Consider the following 19,741-nt stretch of genomic DNA (forward strand, 5'->3'; position numbering starts at 1 on the left):
CTTGGTGGGAGAGCTTTGTTGGAAGAAATGTCCATCTGGGTTCAATTCCAAGTGGGGAGAAAGACACTGGAAACATGGAGACTGCTTGGAAGGATGGTTTAATGGAGCAGAACCATTAAGCACATGGTCCTAGTGCAACTGAGATATATTTATACCCTCTCTTGGGCCTTGCAAGAAATGTATCCTATTGGTTGTCAGACTCCCAGGGGCTACGCGTGGGTCCAGCTAACCTTGTAGGCTGTCTGTGTCTTGCTGGGTGATGATGTAATGAAGAGGCTTGTGTTCAGAGGTAGGCTGCACATACTGTAACAAGTGGTTCACCTAGTGCAGAACTGAAAATGTGCACACTGCACACGGCTGCAAAAACACAGGGATTTCCTGCACACAGCAGCTGCAGTGAGTAGAGCGGGAAAGGCATGAAAATCAGCTGGGTTGCATCGGCAGGGCGAGTGAGCCAGATATACAGGAAGGGATAGCACCAGGGAAGGTGGGTGGGTTGGAACTAGCAGTACGGGCGAGCTGGTCCGAACTGGCAGCAGCCCACCACTGCTTGTGTTCTGAAAGGGTGTTGGGCAATTCCTATTATGGCTTTATGGCTTTGTCTTGGTTTGGCTCTTGAGGGCTAATCCTATCACCCTGGAGCTGAAGATTTGAAGATAGGACGGCCCAGTCTTTCTGAGGCTATTAACAAAGGTGGGAGCTGCTTTCTAAGAGCATGTTTCTTCTTCTCTCATTCAGGGAGGTATAATATTCTGCCTTTTTAATATTTTCTAGAATATTTCATTCTTCCAGGAGGGAATGGGTGCTAACTTTCTACAGCCTCTACCTCTTTTCTTTTCCAGAACACATGGCTACAGAGAGCTGTTTATTTGTCCCTTGTTCAGTACTAGGCAGTTGAGAAGGCAGTCACTCTCTCACCTCTAGAAAGAAGTCAATGGTAAATTTTGCAGTTACCAACAAACTTCCAGGGGTTCATTGAGGCAGTTGCCAGGAGTCAAGTCTAACTCAAGGGGGTGGGGGGTGGGGTAGAGAAAGAGAGGGAGATTTTCATAATTTTATCATGTACACATGCTGAGATCCCAGAGCAACATGGGAACTGACCTTGGGAGAATCCAAATCTCAGCAACATGTCCAGATGTCATTGCATTCCTCTTCAATGATTGTTCCTGGACTGCGTTCATAGAGAGATGGGGAAAAGAGATAACAAAATACCAAGGAATCAAAATATAATGGGGCACAATTTCTGCAAAGATTGGAAGTCATAATAACTGGCCCAAGCCAAAATAATAAAAAGAAAGTAGCTCTTTTGTGATATGTCAGTTCCAGTCATTCATCATCTAAGACTTTTGGCGTATTCTCAAGCAGAAGAAAGAAGTGAACTGAAACTTTTTAGTTAGCAGACCCTCCCTTACTTATTAGCCCCTTTCAGAATGATGAACTTCTCACCTGGTAGATTGGTGTAAGAAGGGAAATGTTTATAGTGGTGCAAACATGCATGAAAAGAAAAATACCCTAGAGATAAGCTTTCAATTAAAAACCAGGAAATTAAAAGTAGGATCTGGCAAGGATTTTCTTGCCCTAGAAAATGAGGCCTTTTCCCCTCCTGTTTTTACAACCTAGGTAATGAGATAGCAGAGCTTATTACTGTTTTCCCCCTCTCTCTGCCTGTTAAGCTTTGTAGTACATTTGCAGATATTACGAAGAGCTTTAGGAGTGTACTTTAAAGTACCTGATGCAAAAGTGTTCTGTATTTCACAAAAATGTTTGTGTTAATAGAAATAAAATACCTCACTTCAATAAGAATGTCATTTAGGGAAGGGAGGGAAGTTTGACAAGGAGGTAAGTCGAAGTAGTTTTGCTTTCTCCTTGAATTATATGCCACCGTTTACTTACTTTATTACTATACTGTATTTGCTTTGTTAAATATGACTTTATCCAAAACATGTGTTTAACAAAAAATGTCCAGCATTGCAGAATGTTTTCTGTTTACCCCCTTTATTTAGCGTTCAGAAACATACAGTTTACAGTGTATTCAAGAGACATATACAGATACAGTAACTAAAAAAATCTTCCAGTGGTTAAGTGGTTTCCAAGTCTAGGAGTTAGGCAACTTATCAATTACTTCACTTCATCAGCAGGAACACATTCTTAATCTGGGCAGTTCTTGGTAGTTATTGTTGCTAATAAAGGCCCTAGTTGTAAGCAATAATTAACAGCTTTTGCTACAACTCTGATCTGTCCTGGATAGAGGTTGCCAGACTATGACATGGATACATAATCAGACTGAACTACAGTAATGCATTGTATGGATGAGAAACCTTTCTTTGTAAGCTACCACCAAGTATGGCAATATGTATTTATTTATTTTATTTATTTGATACTCCTACTGCACATAACACACATGCTCAAAGGGATATATTTGCTGCCCTCCCTTTTTGGGAGGTGGTACTTTCAAGTGTCATGGCAACTACATGGTCTGTTCTCTGCACAGTATTTTCAGAGGTGTTTCATCATTGGCTTCTTCCTAGAGCTGAGAGTGTGTGACTGTCTCAAAGTCATCCTGTTGGCTTTTGTGCCTAAAGTGGGACTAGAATTCAGGTTTCCTGCTCTGAGTCCAAAGCCTTAATAACTAGACCAGACTGGTCCACATTAGTTACTCATTAGCTATCAAATTACAGTCATGTTTGTTTACAACACTAAAAAGGGATAGGCAATGTGAGGAACAGTTGTCTTTAGTAAAGACTTTTCCATCTTTACATTCAGTGGAACATATTTTGCATATCACACCAGTTTGCTAAAATTCACTTAGCAATAGTGGAAAGAAAGCCATTCTTTGTAGTTGTATTCACTGTGTCCCTATTGAGAATAGACTCACAGTGGGGAGTTTTCTGCAAACACTTTGATTGCCAGTATTGCTGCCCCGTACAAATGGATTTATCATTCTGGTTTTTTTAACTGATTGCTTTTATTCTATTTTGTTATCTTATTATAAACCATGTTGATGTTTGCATTTAAAAATTAAAAATGATACAGAAATATCAATACAAGTTTTGACAGGAGAGTAATTACTCCAGCTCCTTAACAGCACTAATGCTGTTACATCATAATTGTACAATTCTGGGTGACAACCAAGATATATAAAAATCAGTAACTCTTTGCAAGTAAAAATTAGGCAGATAATCTTGGAAAAGTTTTTGGGATGTACATCACATATGCCTTAACACATCTCACCTCCACACCAAAACCTTGCTTTACCTGGTTGGTAGTTACTTTCATGAATGAAAGCAAAAATAGAGGTCCCAGGAGAATGTTGCAGAATCCAGTCTGAGTTGGTCACTAGGATTGCAGGATTAGTCTTCTGAGCTTTTGGACTCATGCTGAACCCCATCCTCAGGAACTTCTCTCTACCAGAATGTGTGCTTTGGGCTATTCTAGGCATCATAATTTATGTGGTGCCTGGTTGTTTGTGGCTTATTATTGGTTGATTGGGATGTTGATGGCTGACTACTAAGTTCATTGGCTATTGTTTCCTTGTGCTGCCAAGTCCTTAGCTCCTAAGTATCTGACACACTGGTGATAAATCAGTACTCCTATTGACAGTCAAGGGGCACGTTTCCCAGGCTCCAATAACTTCCCTGGCTATCTTTGTACTTGCTCGGCCAATGACCTTTAGTTACTTTACCTAGTTGGTAGTTACAAATTGCTTCTGGAATTGGAGCCTCTTCAAATAGTTAGTTATGACTTAGTCATCTTTAGTGGACTATTACAATGTCCAGTGAAGAATATTTGGCAACTATATTTATTCCCAAATTCAGTGGCTTGAGAAGTTAATTCGTCTGGGTAACACCACCATATTGAGAGCTGCGCTGGTTGCGAGTTGCCTGCAACTAACCTGCAGCAATTCAAGGTGTAGGTGATAATCTTTAAAGCCTCCTATGGTTCAGAACCACACTTACCTGCAAGACCAGTTCGCTTGATAATCATTTTCCTGTTTAAAACGATCCAGTTAGGGTGGACTCATTGTATGTACTTTTGCTCAGGGTTTCCCCATTTTCAGAGATCCTGGAGGCAAGCCTCCTCATTCTCTCTCTCTGAACATCCATATTAACCCCTCCCTCCTGGTTTTTAGCACTGGCTATTTTATAAGGAAGGGGACATGGTGGCTCAGTGGCTAAGACATTGAGCTTATTGATCAGAAGGTCAGCAGTTCAGTGGTTCGAATCCCCAGCGCCACGTAATGGAGTGAGGTCCCATTAGTTGTCCCAGCTTCTGCTAACCTAGCAGTTTGAAAGCATGTAAAAAATGCAAGTAGAAAAATAGGGACCACTTTGGTGGGAAAGTAACAGCACTCCCTGTCCTTCTGCATTTAGTCATGCTGGCCACATGACCATGGAGACATCTTTGTACAGCGCTGGTTCTTCGGCTTAGAAACAGATGAACACTGCCCCCTAGAGCCAGAAACAACTAGCAGGCATGTGTGTGGTAACCTTTATCTTTACCTTTATTTTATAAGGACTTCGGAATTGAAATGGTATGAACTGTTTCCCTAGTAGTGGAAGTTTTCTTTTGCTTGGTGATGGCTGTTGAATGATTCATTGCACTGTATACATAGTTATTTATTTTATTTTAATGTGCATTATATTTTTAGCTGCATTTGTTACGTTTCAAATGTCCAGATCAACTTCAATTGGAGTAGCATATAAATCCAGTGAAATACCTAACAACACATCTACAGCAGTTTCTATTGCCAGCATCTCTTCTATGCTGTAGCCAGGAGAAATGAATCCTTTGCTCCCCTCCAGTGGTTATCAGGTTGATCAGTTGATCACCATTTTGACAAATATACCCCAAATTTTATGGAGAACTGCTTTTTGAAACAGATAATGGCAGGAATAAGATCTTTTGAAAGTGTGTTCACACCTCGCTCTAACATGGTTAAATGAACCATGATGGCTTACTGAATTAATCAAATTGCCTGAGTTTGCATAACACACTGAACCATAAACTAACCATATTGGCTGAGCTTGCACAATTCACTGAACCACAAAACTAGACAGCTCCTTTCAGCTGAATGTATGTAAACCCAGCTGCAGCATTCAGTTTACCAGGCACTTGGGTTGGTAAACAAAACTTTTTACTCAATGTTACATTTTTAAAATTGGAAAGGAGATCATGTGTACAAAACACATGGTATTATAAAGTATGAAGAAGTGATTACATCGTACTTAAATTTCTCTGTATTTCTTGGGCAAAAGCTCACTTCCCTCCCCCACCTTCCTTCCAGAAAACGTTTGGGAAAGTCAGTGTCATCCAGGCTAACCTTTTATGGAAAAACTATTAAGATGTTTATGTAAAATGCAATACACAAAGAGGCCAGTAGTTTTTTCCCCCCCAATAGCAAATGGATTCAGGCGCTATATTGTAACCTTTTTCAAACACCTTAATCGGGATTTCATTTATGTTCCCAAGGTTTTGCTCTCCTTTTCGCTCTTCTCCCACCCATCGGTGGGTTGTCCAGTATTCCAAGCGTAAAATTCCTGCACTTATTCTTACTTGAAATCTTCGCTATAGTTTAGCATTTCCCGTTATTTTTAATGGGAGCCAAGCTGGCTCTGCTACAGAGCGGAGCGGAATCCGCCTACGTTTCTCTGCTACAAGGAAGCGCGTCCGAACTCCGAGCCAACAAGTAACGCGGTCAACAAGTACAAGGTCAACCACCGTAGCCAGCAGAGGGATGCGGCTCCATCCTGTGCAGATCACTCAGAAGGAAGTCCGGATGAGTTCAGTGAATCTTAATCCCACGGAACGGGGACTATCGCTCATTTCCCGCCAGGTTACTAGTTTGAAGTCAGCAAGAACGCCAAGCCACGGGGATGCTTAAATTCTTACACCGACCCGCTGGTGTTTCTCCCCCCTCCCCCGGCCGCCCATCTCCCCGGTTTGCTGCGTGGAGCTCTCGCTGACTTTTCAGCTATACAGATCTACAGATTCAAGGGAGGACCCTGCATTTGACAGTGAAATAAGAGAGCCACGACCAACTGAGGAAGAAAGGCACCCCAGTTGCTCATCATCCCTTGTCCGCAGCCCTCTTTGTGGGGCAGGTATCCTGGTTTATCCCCATTCTGCAGTTTGTGGCCGTTTATTCTCCTTGTCATGCAAAAGACAGGCTGGCTGGACTGCAGACATCCCCTGGAAATTTGCATGTACCAGACCTCGGCTACCGCACCATCCAACCCGCTCCCAAGCCTCGGCGCACAGCACCAAGCCCTGCCCGCTTATATAGTTCTCTAAAAATAGCTCCCCTTACACTACCTTATAAGGCGGCAGTCGGATGAAACCCTCCTCCAATCCCTCCGGCTCTTCCGGGCTCTGGCCCGTCCCCTCTTCCTCCAGGAAGGCCGCGATTGGGCCTCAGTGACTTCATGAGCGGCCCTTTCTTCCCTCCCCCTGTTTACCTTACATGGTCACGCGCTGCCTTAATGGACGGTTTCCTCTGAAGAGCCCACGACTGCGCGGAGAAGGGACGGGGAGGTGGGGGGAGAGTGGGAGCGCGCCCGGGGAGCGCGCACAAGGGAAAAAATGCAAACCCCCCCAATAAAGAGCAAATATTGCATTCAGCAGCGAGCAGCAATGCAGAAATAGATGGCAGTCTCGTGTCAGTGAGTTTGCATTTCCCCCCCCTTCTCTGGTCCAAGCGCTGGAGTCAGCAACAGAGCCCTTGAAGGCAATTGCTTTTTTACTACAAGTGGAGAAGTTCCCCCCTCTTGGTTGCCTGGCTGACGGCTCGCCTTGTACATGTTTGGGTGCATTTCTCCTTTCTTATTGGGTTGTTGATGGGGCTTTTTCTGTTTTCTTTTTCCTTCCTTCCTCCACTCTTGTTCCTGCCTTGATTCCCCCCCATCTTTGAAAGTGTGACTACAAACATTCTCTTGACTCTCTCTCTCAAACAAAAGCAAAACGAGAGAAAAAGGACATCTGGATTGATTACGCCCAAGAGTCTTTCTCCCCTCCTTTTTAATGAACAGAACTAAAACCCCGTCACGAAATTTCAAACACAAATCTAAAAGGAAAAGGTTGTGGTTTATTTTTTTGCTCAGCAACAGCAACAGCAACAGCAGCAGCAGCAGCAGCAGCAGCAACATGGATGTGTTGGCTAGTTATAGTATATTCCAGGAACTGCAGCTTGTCCACGACACCGGGTACTTCTCAGCTTTGCCATCCTTGGAGGAGAACTGGCAGCAGGTGAACCATTTACCTTACTCCTGTAAATCTCTTAAATGCTGTCGTTGATGAATCAAATCCTCTCTTTTTGCTTTTATTTCTCATTTTCTCTCATCTTGGTTTCCCCCTTCTTTTAAAATAAAGCTACACTGTTACAGTTTCATTAACAAAGTGATGTAGTTGAAAGCTGCTTGCATTAAATCCAAGATCAAAATAATAATAATAATAAATCAGGGAACATCCTGAGGTGTGGCAGAAGTTATTTGAAGGTCTTTTAGCATTATGTTTTGAGTTCATTTTAAAAAGGAATAAACTATTTCCCTCCCCCCTTTTTCTTTGTGAATAAGGAGCAATCACTTTTAACTGGTGTTGACAACTGATAGAAATAGAATAATGTATTTTCCCTCTTTTACAAAATAATTGGTGCATAAGTATGTCAGTTTTTACTGAAAGTAGTCTGCAGGAACATGCTGTATTAACAATAATCTGAGTTTCTACTTATTTTTATTTATTTTTAAAACTTGCAAGAGCGATACTGGTTTAGAACAATGCCACTCAAGCTTATTTCTGCACGTCCAACAGAGAGAGCTTAGACATTAGAAGAATTGAGAAATATTACCAAAAACGGAAATTGGGTAATAAGGTTAAAACTCTGCTGGTAGACAATACTGTCAGGAGAGATGGGAATCTAGAGAGGAATCTGAGACTTTTATCAAATCTTTGATTAGTCCAACTATTGAGATGAAGAAAAGGAATGTTTAACAGTCTAACTATCAGCTGGCAAAATGAAATGTAGCTGGAGAGGACAGCCCTTCCAAGAGATTCCTTGTCAGGGGCAAATGACACCTACAGTAGTAGTGTGAGTATTATGGCTGGGCTTGATTAATGATTTCTTGGTATTCGGAAAACTCCTCTCTTCAGAGAGAGTGAGTGAGGGGCAGATGAACCCTGGCCTGTGAAGTTAACAAGACAAGAGACGTACACCATGTGGTAGTCATGTAACTTCCATGCTCATGACTGATACAGCAAGTCATTATCTTGTTCACCCTATATATTTCATTCTCTTGTGGCCCAAACATTATTCGTTCATTTCTGGAAGGGGGCATTGAGGTGCCTTGGATCCCACTGTTCTGGGATGGCTAAACACTCACTAAAATTTAATGTATAATATTTAGCCCAGGTTTCTTTTTGAATGTGTGTGTGTTTTAAGAAAAATACATGGTGGAAGCACTTCAAGTCCTCTTGGTTGTGAAAAGCAGAAGCCTGTGTTTGGCTTGCTTATTACACACATTGGTTAAAGAGTCACATCTGGTTTTCTTTGTGGTTCTCTTTTAGGCAGCTGATCCAGTTGGAGTGTCAAATAATTCTTGCCTTAACAATTCTTCCAACAGTGGTTTTGCTGTTGCATCAGTTGCATATTAATAATAATCTAGACCCTTCTAGGCAAGATAAACTGTTGGCACATCCAGCAAGCCTAACATTGATCTTGTCTGCTATATTTTGGGAGATTATTCTACTATAGAAAAAGGAAACTGTTTTTTTTCCAGTATAAAAGCATTCTGCTTGGAAAGTGGGAAGGATTTTTTTAAAAAATATCAGTTTAGCTTTTGAAGGCTTTTTTTTTTGGTTAAATCTTGGTTGCCATGTGAACAAGTCATATTCAAGAAACTTGACATTTATGTAGTCAATGTGTAGAATGCTCTGTTCACATGTCCCTATATTTAAAAAAAATCCCTGTAAGATAGCCAGTTTTATCTTCCTATTGTGTGTGTTGGGGGAGGAGCTGATCATGCTGTTAAAGCCTCATGGTGAGGTGGCTGAAACTTAAATCGTTTTAATGAATATTTTTCTTGTATCTTTGTAGGCCACCTTGGGTTGTTAAGGCTTAGGGTGGCTTAAAAATCTTAAAAGCAAATGAATAAAAATTATCCCCAATATGCCAAATGTATACATGTCTCCTCAGAAGAAATTCCCATTACATCCCATCCCATAGAATCCTGTTCCAAGTATAAGGGTATAAACCTCAGTCAAACTCTGCTTAAATGGGATAAGGAAGAGGGTGAATGGAAAGTGTCCTGAAACAATGAACTTGAGTTCACTTACACTAAATTGATTTTTCAGAGGATATATTTTGCTTTTTCACTCTACTCCATTTATTTCCTTATAATTATAAAGACAATTAAGTTTCAGATATTATAATTTCCTTGAGGAAGCACTATTATAGAATTAATATTTGCTTCTAAAAATGGGTTTGCGAAGTTTGGGAAGCAGCAGAATAGCCCCAGGAATCTTAGACCCCACTCATTTTAAAAAAAAATGTTTTTTTTAAATGCCATCTAGCAAAACATTTGGAGACATTGCAAATGAAAGAAAAGCAAGAAGGCTCAACTTGCTTCCCCTTCCCCTTCGTCCGATCACAGCAACATTTGAGAAATCTCCAGAGGCTGAGTGAGAAGCATTGGCAATGGATTCCAGATACATTTTATTCAAAACACAATACTTTCCCATTTCCACATCCCCCATTCTGTCTGCTTCTCCTCTGAATTCCTAAACAAGGTAAAGATACAGCTCTGTTGAACAGACCACTTACATTGATGACTTCAGCAATTTGGAGCTTCTCAGTCTCAGAAATGCTTAAGATAGAATAGTATAGTATTTTTTATCACAAGGATGATCTACCAGGAAATCCATATTTACACAGGTGTTATACAGTAACTGATATTACTCACATGTCGAGATGCTCTGAGACTTCCAAGAAATAGCATTATGAAAGCACTAATGGCACACTCTTCAATCAAGTTGGGCATTTTAGTTATGGGATAAAATTGCTTAAACATCTCCCACTGAATTCAGTGGGATTTCACGGTCCTTCATTTCCACTGGTAATATTATATGGAAATAGGTCTCATTGCTTTCAATGGAAGACTTTTGATGTCCCTGTATGTATTTTGGTGTGAGTGACAGCTGTAGAAAACTACTATAGTAACATGGTGTTGCTTTCGTAGCCTTCCTTCCTGCCTTTATCTTAGTACACGGTTTGTGACTGATGAATTCAGAACAGGAAAAGTTGCATGTAGTTGGCAAGTATCATAAATAGAAAACCTACTGTACTGACTGCAGCAGTAACTCATGTCAGTTGCTGCCATTCATCCTCCTCGTTGTCCTCCTCCTTCCCTGGTGGCTGTAGGAAGAGGAAGTTAAGTCCTTCTGAGAATTAGCTGCATGGAAAGTTATAAGGAAGTTCCTACACAGCTCAGAGTTTTTGGAGAAAAGACCATGTTGCTCTTATGTCAAAGAAATATGGCAAGTACCATTGTAACATGTCTGAAACCTTTGTTTTTGGTGTTAATAGGTACATGGCTAGAAATGCTTATTAGAAACATTAAAGGCTCCTAGAAATGGAGCTACACAGCTAGAAATCCTTAGTAGTGAAGTATCCTTAGCATTAAAGTGAGCAAAGTAAGTCTTGATATATGTGCCATTTTAGCTGCTTTGGTGATAGCCAAAGTGTCTGATGTTCCTCACTTCCCATGCTTGAAAACTCATGTACCTACACCATTAAAGTACAGGTAGTCCTCACCTTACAACCATTCATTTAGTGACTGAAATTACAACGGCACTGAAAAACTGACTTAGGGCATTTTTCACACTTGTGACCTTTGCAGCATCTCCATTCAGAAGACTGGCATGTATTTATGATGGTTGTAGTGTCCCCAGGGTCATGGGATCACCTTTTGTGACCCTCTCACAAGCTAAGTCAATGAGAAAGCCAGATTCACTTAACAACTCTGTTACTAACTTAACAACTGCAGTGATTCACTTAACTGTGACATGAAATGTCATAAAATGGGGCAAAACTCAACAACTGTCTTGCTTAGCAGTGGACAGTGTGGGATCAATTGTGGTCACATGTTGTGGACTACCATATAGACAAAACTTTCCATAGACAAAAACAAATTTGATAGCCCGAGGAAAATAATTCTGCCTCCACATATCACCTCTCAGCTCTTCATACAGGAGCTCTTCATGCAGCTTTTCCCAGTTTTATAGTATTGTGCAGAATTTCAGTGTGGTTTTACAACAGGGACATAAGTGAGGCAGGGAGGGGAGTTATCACTGGCTGGAATATTCAACCCAGATGTTATTTGGATGGAGAGACCATTAGGATTTAAAATGAACCTGTATGAAAAATACAGGATTCAGGCTTAGATTATATCTAAGCAAAGGTATACTAAAATTCAGGCTTAGAATTCAGGCTAAGCAAAAGCTGGAAATGACTAGAAATGATGACTGGAATCTGAAGTTATTGCTTGCAATGGCTTGAGAGGTGGAAGAAATAATTCATATCTTGTGCATTTACATATCTTTACCATCTGGACTCAGGAGAGATCTTATGAATCCTATGAGGTAATTTGGCTTAGAATGCTATTTATTGAACTTACAGTATGTATGTTTAGAGTTCAGTATATATAGTTATGCTATCTGTCTGCTATTTCTGTAATAAACAAGCATAGCTTTCACACATATTTACCAGTCAAAATGTTGTCCCCTTCTCATGGACACTGGGTATTCTTGGAGATGACTTGACTACCATGGTGTCCTTGGGTAAAAGTTTGTTAAGTGCTGTTATAAGAAAGCTTCACAAGATGCAGCAAAAATTCAACCTAGTCATCCCAGGTAGAGGCACTTCCTTGTCACCTCTGATCTTTTTAAACTGGTGATCCCAGGCATTGGTTCTGACCTTCAGGCCTTTTGCTTGCAAAGCATGTGTTCTGATAGCAAACAGCATTCATAGTTGACTTCTCCCTCTTACCTGGCTGTGTACAAACAAAATAAATTAAATGAAGCAAGACAATACTTTCAAATTTGTTAACTATACATTTGCTTACTGCAGATAGTTCCTTAATAGTTGCTGAATTTAGCACAGGATTTAGGTAACCCTTAAAATATAATTAAGGGCTTTAGCATTTTTGAATAAATTGTCCTGGGTTAATGAGTGAGATGCAGCTTTTCATGGTTTGAGATCTCATTGAGTATTACAGTTGTCTATAGTGTTTGTTGTAGCCACCTAATTGTTTATATTGTATGTTTATCTAGTTTGCCCTGCATGGATATTATAAAGAAGATGCAAAGCTAGTTATGCATCTCTCTAATATGTACACATGGCTAAACCCCGCAAAATTGAATATACTTTCTCCCTTATCTTGAGAAGCAGCTATATCTAAAATTTCCTGTTGTATGCGTGAAAAACTTGTTGGATTTGGATCTGGCAAATCATCCAGCACACACTGATTTTTTTTTAACTTCAGTTTATGGCGACCATGTTGAAATGAAGATTCTGGTTAGCATTGAAGTATGAGTATAACTACAGTTGCCTTTTTAAAAGAATTATGGGAGTTCCATGTTCATTTCTGAAAAAAAGAATGTGTTTTCACTCATATTTAGATTCCCCCCCCTCCCATTGGTAGACATTCTTAATGTTCCCATTTACTGAAACCATCTTGACAGCAATAATATGTGTCCTACTGTGATGTCTCTTCGTGATTCCCAAATATATATTTTTATTTTTATCTTGTTTTACATTGAGTTTTTATTGTTTGTAAGCCAGTTAAAGTCACTGGGAGTGAGTAGGTGGCTATATAAACAAATAAACAAACAAGCAAATAAATGGGTGTGGAAACTCTATCAGCTTGACCAGTATTTGTGAATTCAAGTTAAATCCAACAGCTTGGCTGTTGTATTACCTTGAATTAGGATTGGATTGACTGGTGATGAAAATAAGACCACATGGGGAGTCTGTATATGGAAAAGAAAAGAAAGATCTAACCAACGAAAAGTTCTATGCACAAAGTCTTTGTGTTAGAATGATGATGTAGAGAAAAGAGGGACATCTGTTGTATACTTCAGTTGCCAATCTTTTGTGATCACATTCTTTGTGATAAGTGCATGCATGGAATCACCCTGTGCAGGCTGGCCCTGGGAAAAGCAGTACCTACTTTCAACCACGTTCCTCACATTTCTGTGATAGTACAGTCTGCTCAGTAAATCTCATATGTGAACTTCGTTTTCACAAAATTTGGTCTTGTTCTCACAGGTAGCTCAGAGTGGAGAAGAAGATCTACCTAGAGCCTTGTTCTAGTTGTCTAAAAATCTATATTTAGTTAGGTGCTGTTGATTTGGGCCCAACCCCAGCCTATATATGGACAAATGTCTGCTATCTAGTGCTAACTGACTTTGGAGCAATTATTAGCGAACACTGGTATAGACAACATGCATGCATATTGTGCAGTGGATTGATATTCCCCTCTTCCACTGAAGAAAATGCCCAGATGTCTTTAGGAAATCCTAGGTGATTTATCTCTGACTCAACATGATGCAAAATATGATGGCAAGAATAAACCTGGCCACCTGATCAGATCATCCAAGATACTGTTTGGTCAGAGTTTCCTTCCCTGGAATATACTCCACTTACTTGCCTTCAAGAGGCTGGTAGAAAGTAGAAGCAAGTTTTGTTATGGAGTCTCTCATGGAATTGCCCAATAAGAACAAGGATTAAGGTCTTGTTTAATTCTGGTTTACCTAGTCTGGCCTGTTTTCCTTAGTAAAGACTATGATATATTTTACTTTAAACTGCAACTGACCTTTTCCTATCTTCTCTCTACTGGGTTTATAATATGTATTCTGATCAGATTTTGGACTTAATTTTTTGCCAAGTATATGCAATGATCCTCTCCCCTGAGGCAGATATTTGGCCTTGTGTATTTTTTCAGTAGATAAAATGAAAGCTCTGAAAACAAAGGTCTGTCTGCTTCTAGAAGGACAACTCTTGAGCCTGGATTCTTCTTTATTTAACTTGGGCTTAAAATCCCGTGGGTGGTGGTGGTGTATCTAAAGAAGTCACATTTCCTTGAAGGGGAGTTCTACTGATGACTACTTGGACACATTTGGAATTCTCAATCTAAACTAAAGTCTTGAGATTCTCTGGAAATCTATTCAAATAATAACCAAGGCCTCCTGTTTAGTTTTTTTAAAGGTCAGTTCAAATTACCTTGCTATAATTTCCTCTGAAAAATATAGTAAAGGCTTTGCAGGGTTGGAGATGCAGATATCTGCTCAGATTGTCACATTAGGATAAATGTGTTCTGCCACGCTTTCTGATATGGAGTGTGGACTTTGGAGACATTCTTTATGCCTCAGAGATGTTACTAAAAGGATGATGGTGCCCATGCAGTATTCTGAAATCTTGGTGCTACAGAAGTATTACTGTGATACAACTAATCCAGCAGAACAGTGTTAACCTTTGCCCAAACTTACTTTGGCAAAGTAAGGGGCTGTTTTCCTGGTCTTGTCAGAGATGTTCTACTGCAACTGGAAAGGAATAAATCACACTGTAGGACATCACTTTCTCTTTCTAGAATAATGGGATACTTGGCTCCTTCATAAATGAAACTCATCTCTTAGAATGTTGCTATTTCATCTTAGTTCCAGTCACAGCAAACACATTTCTAAGCACTCATTGTACATCATGCCTTGGTAGCACATAGCTTCCAGGAAGAATCAACTTCCAGGAACTGCCATTTGTGTAATACAGTGAGAAAGAATCGCCAAGTAAGTAAAAAAACCTTTCTTTCACAATAGCACAAATGATACAGAGTAGAAATAACCCACTGCATCTTTAAATTGCAGATACTTTAATGTTGTATATTTTTCTGCACTGCAAATTTCTATGCTATGTACAGTACAAGTAGAATTGATTTGCTGAAATTTTGGCTAGTGCTGGGAAATCCAAAGGGGTGTCTCTCCACCCGAGCTTCCTCAAACTAAGGGGGAAGTAAGGATCTCTCAGTTTTGTGTGTGTTCAGCCGGAAATATCTTTCATATGATATTAAATGATTTATGCACGCGCACACTTTTTTCCCTTTCCCCTGTACTATTTATATGCATTTTTGAGCCAGAGTCTGGAGGCATTTGGAATTTATAGAAACTGTTTTAATGAGCAGAGTGAGGGTTTGGTGGATTCAGTTAAAAGTTTTATCTTTGCCTTGAACCATGAACTATTCCTTCACTTCCCCAAAAGACAGCTGTTTTTTACTTGAAAAATGAAATCTGCTGATGCTCAGAGCAAACTTCTTCAGAAGTGGAGGTTATACCAGAGTTATTAACCAGCAAAATATGTATTATTTTATCAAATACTCATATTTGAGAAATTAGTAAGTATACATTATTTCTATATTTCATTTTTACCTTTGCTGATTAAAAATATATATATTTTATGTAGCCTATTAAATATAACAATATCCTTCATCATGCATTTTAGTGCAATGGCTTTACAAAGCAGCATACAAACGAAGACCAGATATAAAATATATAACATAATATTGAGAAACCTATTAAAAATATATCAGTATGTTTCTATTTGCCTGGAAACATGTAAACCAGTTACCATTTTAGTTAGAAAATGTTGGAGAGGGAGGTATTTGACCTCAGGTGAATGTCTAAATAGAAGGAAGGCAAAGGGCAAGTTAAGTGGAAAGAAGATCCTCTATTTGCGGGCTGCTACCAATAAGGCTCTGCCTTTTGTTGTCTTCAATCTCAGTCTTCTCAACTTGCAATCTTTCATTGAGTGACCATTCAAACTTACAATGACACTGAAAAAAGTGACTTACAACAGATCCTTGCACTTACAAACATTGCAGCATCCCCACCGTCATATGATCAAAATTCAGGTGCTTGGCAACAGGAACATATGCAACTGGTTGCAGCCTCCTGAGATCACGTGATCCCCATTTGCAACCTGGCCAAATCTGCTTCCAATAAATAAAGTCAATGGGGGAAGCTGGATTCATTTAATAACTGCATGATTTGCTTAACAACTGCAGTGATTTGCTCAATAAACATGTCAAAAAAGATTGTAAAAATAGATATGACTTACTTAACAGATGCCTCGCTTAATTACAGAAATTTTAGTCTCAATTGTGATTGTGAGTCAAGGATTATCTGTATATAGGCAAGTCATATTGTGTATGAAAAGACATATTACCCAGGCCTGGAATTAAACTGATAACCATACAATGGTTGTATATATGTTTAAAGTATTGTTAAGAAAAGCAGAAAAGAAAAAGAAAAAAGGACAGATTTTCAAGCAGGATAAGGTAAAAATTAATGTAACATCACATTAGTGGTGGAAAGTACCCTGTATTAATTCAAACCTTCAGAAAATTATTAAAATCAAGTTAATAATTAACAAGAATAGCAAATACAATATAAATCATAAGTGAGAATGAAGAATACATTAAAATGGTCTAATTTAAGACCGTATCTGATAAATCAAACAAAAGCTTCGTTATGAAAGCAAATTAAGAAAAACCAAACATTTGTATGTGGTACAAGAATGTATGCAGTATTATAACCCATAAATAGTTCCCAAGTTGAATTAAATTATTTATCAAACTTGTTTTTCAAACATGAGGATATTTTTGAGACTGATGCATACTCCTAAAGCCTAATTTGCTGTTCTTCCATAGAAGGAATTATACTTGATTTCCAGTTTCAAAAAAACAAAACCTATGGCTTTCCCCTCTAGCATTCAGTCCTCAGTTATTCTGACATTATGAAAATGTGATTCTTTAACTCGGGCTCCAAAAGAACTGTTGAAAATTTGACAAGTTTAAGGATTATGGCATTCGCGTTTGCTCTCTAGATCATCACTTAAATATAGAACATCTCTTTGTTCCTATTATTGTAAAACAAGATTATATTCCCTTCCAACCTTTCTCTGCTTGCATTCCTGAAATTGAGGGACAGCTCCTGCCCAGCATTTGTAATCACTGCTAAAAGCTTTTACCTGAAACAGGAGGAAATTTCAGATGTAGACATGCCATCTTCCTGACTCACTCCCTTTGTGTCTCACCCTAATGATTGCATGGTTAATAACAACAATTTCCTTATGGATTAAGACCAAATAACAATGTAATTATATATTTCAACAAAAAAATCCATTAACTAAAAGTATTTCATTAGGTAAAATGAAATAAATACAAAACAAATTAAATGAAAAACTAGATAAACTAGGAAAGTAGCTTCTGACTAAGGTTATCCATGGCATGGGGAAAATAAGCATTTCAGATGTTTGCTGTATAATCATTGAAAATTCTAAACTGTTAGCCTCCTAACGGCAATTGTACTTGGCTACCTTGGATAGTTGGATGTTTCAGAAAACCATCAGCCAGAATTGAGTTTACTTCTCATTGAACCAGCCAGAACAATTTGACACTGGGGGGCAATTAAGTCTGTGTGCCAAGCTGTATAAAAGAACAACAGTGCAATAAAATATGGGCAACAGACCCCATATTCCCTTGTTGGCAAGAAAATAGTCAAACTTGGATTGAAGATTCCAGCTCCCTCCTGGTAGCACAAGAGTCAGGGAGTTAAATTTTGCCAAAGCTGTTTGGTGTGATACCCTCAGAATGTGTGTTAGGTAAATCGTTGGAATAAAAGGCTTTTATCCAGGCAGAGGGGGATAATAGTACCATGGTCACTATGAAGATGGATCATTAAAAGTAAGATGTTTCAAATTCTGATGGGCTCCCCCAAGCTCTAGTGAAATCAGATATTGAAGCAAGAGACCATGTTGTCTTATGTTCAATGCCTTTTTTCAAGCTGCATAAAAACCATTGGGGAGATTTACAGCAGCCAAAGATTCCTCTGTGAAAATCGGTTAAGTATAGGCTTTAGGATGGTCAACCCCATATAAAGCCTCTATAGAAGCTAGGCCTGATTCCAAATGTAGCTAACAGTTGAGTACATTTTGGGGCATAAGGAGACTTGTTAATATTTTTGATTAAACTGCTTCAGAGATCTTTATAGAGGTGAACCCAGGAGCCATATGGCAGAAAGCTAATGATTGCCTGAAAAATGCAGGAGTGCATTAACAGCCCTATGGTGCAGACTTTGTTCTCTCAAAAACCATGGAGGATTGAAAGGATATTCATAAATACAAAACCTTGGTTTGTTCAGTGCTGGTGTTTGTTTTCCAACCGTGAATCCAGCTGGCAAATCTTTTACTGAAGAGCACTACTGTATCACTTGATTTGTGTGAATGCAAGTGCGTACAGAAATGAATCCAACTTAGAAGCCAAATGTAGCATAAAGGGGAGGCTATAAAGTTGTTGATGCCACTTGGCCAGCAATAAAATGTAAGATAAATTGTGATGCCATACACAGGCAGCTCCGATCAAAAAGCTGGTAGAGCAGAGAATGTTGGACAGGAGCAGTGGTGTCACGGTAGCAAGTAGGACCTTGTGTCTAACCCCTTATCTCCTTCAGCGCTGATTGCAGCACAGGCTGTTGTGACAGGCCTGTGTCATAGAAACAGCCCCTTTCCTGAGCCGGCTTCCTTTGTATTTCTGCTACTGGAAATCATTGTGAGAGATAAAATTTTCTGCTTTCTTGTCTCATCTTTATCATCAAATAAAGGAAATCCTGCAGCTGTGATTTCTTTTTGTTTGTTTGTTTGTTTGTTTTTGAACTGCCTATCAAATCCCAATAGAATATTCCTTGACTGTATGATGCTTCAGTACTTATTATCCCACTGAGCATAGACATTAACTCTCTTGACTGAAGGTAGTAGAAGCAATGGTCTTACACATATAATGAGTTCTAGGTTGGGGAGGGATGATCTTGATCTATTGAGTAGCCCCATTTATTTAGTGAAGATGTGTGTTACTTTTAAAATGAGAAGAATGAGAGCTCAGATGCTTTGCTTTCTCCGAGGTGTCTCCACTTTTCATTCCAGAACCATGGTGATGAAATAAGTTTCTGACATCTTTTCTTTCAGTGTTCAGGTGCATGAGGAGACATCTTTTAATTGCTATTCATAGGTTTATGAGAAGATGCTAGTGAGAATTGTTGAATTATGTGTGATACAGAGAAAGTGGCATAACACCTCTTCTTCGTAAGCTTGAAGAATCAGAGAATGGCTGATTTAGCCTGGTCATTAACATAAATGAAATGTACCCCCTCCCTCACCCCTCCACTATCTACTGGGTGTCTTTTCTGTGGATATGCTTTAGAGAGCAAAACCTCCCTAGCACAGCCCTTTGACCCAATTTGAGTAATTTTGTTCCCCCTCACCCAGATTGCATTACTTCCTGATTACTTGCTATATTTCTATTGATATGTATTAAGGATGCAATACGCTTTTTGGATTAAAATGTCTTATTTAAACAGCCCCTTTATTTGGTTGGAACACATGAATTTTTTGTAAGATTCTTCAGTTATCCTGAAAGCATGCTCTGCTCAGATTCAGTCTTACTTACAAAATAGGAATGGAAACAAAAGCTTTGCAAAGTAGGAAAATAAATAAATAAATATATAAATATAAATATAAATATAAATATATATATATTTAAAGCAATTCAGTATTGCCACCTTCCTGGTGTATTTAGCTATTTTCTTTGTTTTATATAACACAGACTTTAAGTGGATTTTAAAACACACACACATACACACATGTCCTCCA

The 19,741-nt window shown here is 39.1% G+C and overlaps 1 protein-coding gene across 1 annotated transcript in view; it reads left to right on the forward strand.

Moving 5' to 3' along the window:
- The first annotated feature begins 6,480 nt into the window (after positions 1-6,480).
- The window catches only part of KLF7 (KLF transcription factor 7), a 72,284-nt gene continuing 59,023 nt past the window's right edge, over positions 6,481-19,741 (forward strand). The window contains exon 1 of the mRNA XM_026707781.2: positions 6,481-7,242. Within this exon, the coding sequence (XP_026563566.1) occupies positions 7,018-7,242 (225 nt within the window). The 5' untranslated portion in view covers positions 6,481-7,017. The remainder of the gene's footprint in view (positions 7,243-19,741) is intronic.

Source organism: Pseudonaja textilis, chromosome 1 (assembly GCF_049901715.1).
Source record: "Pseudonaja textilis isolate UNSWEBS1 chromosome 1, rPseTex1.2, whole genome shotgun sequence".
Classification (NCBI taxonomy): domain Eukaryota; kingdom Metazoa; phylum Chordata; class Lepidosauria; order Squamata; family Elapidae; genus Pseudonaja; species Pseudonaja textilis.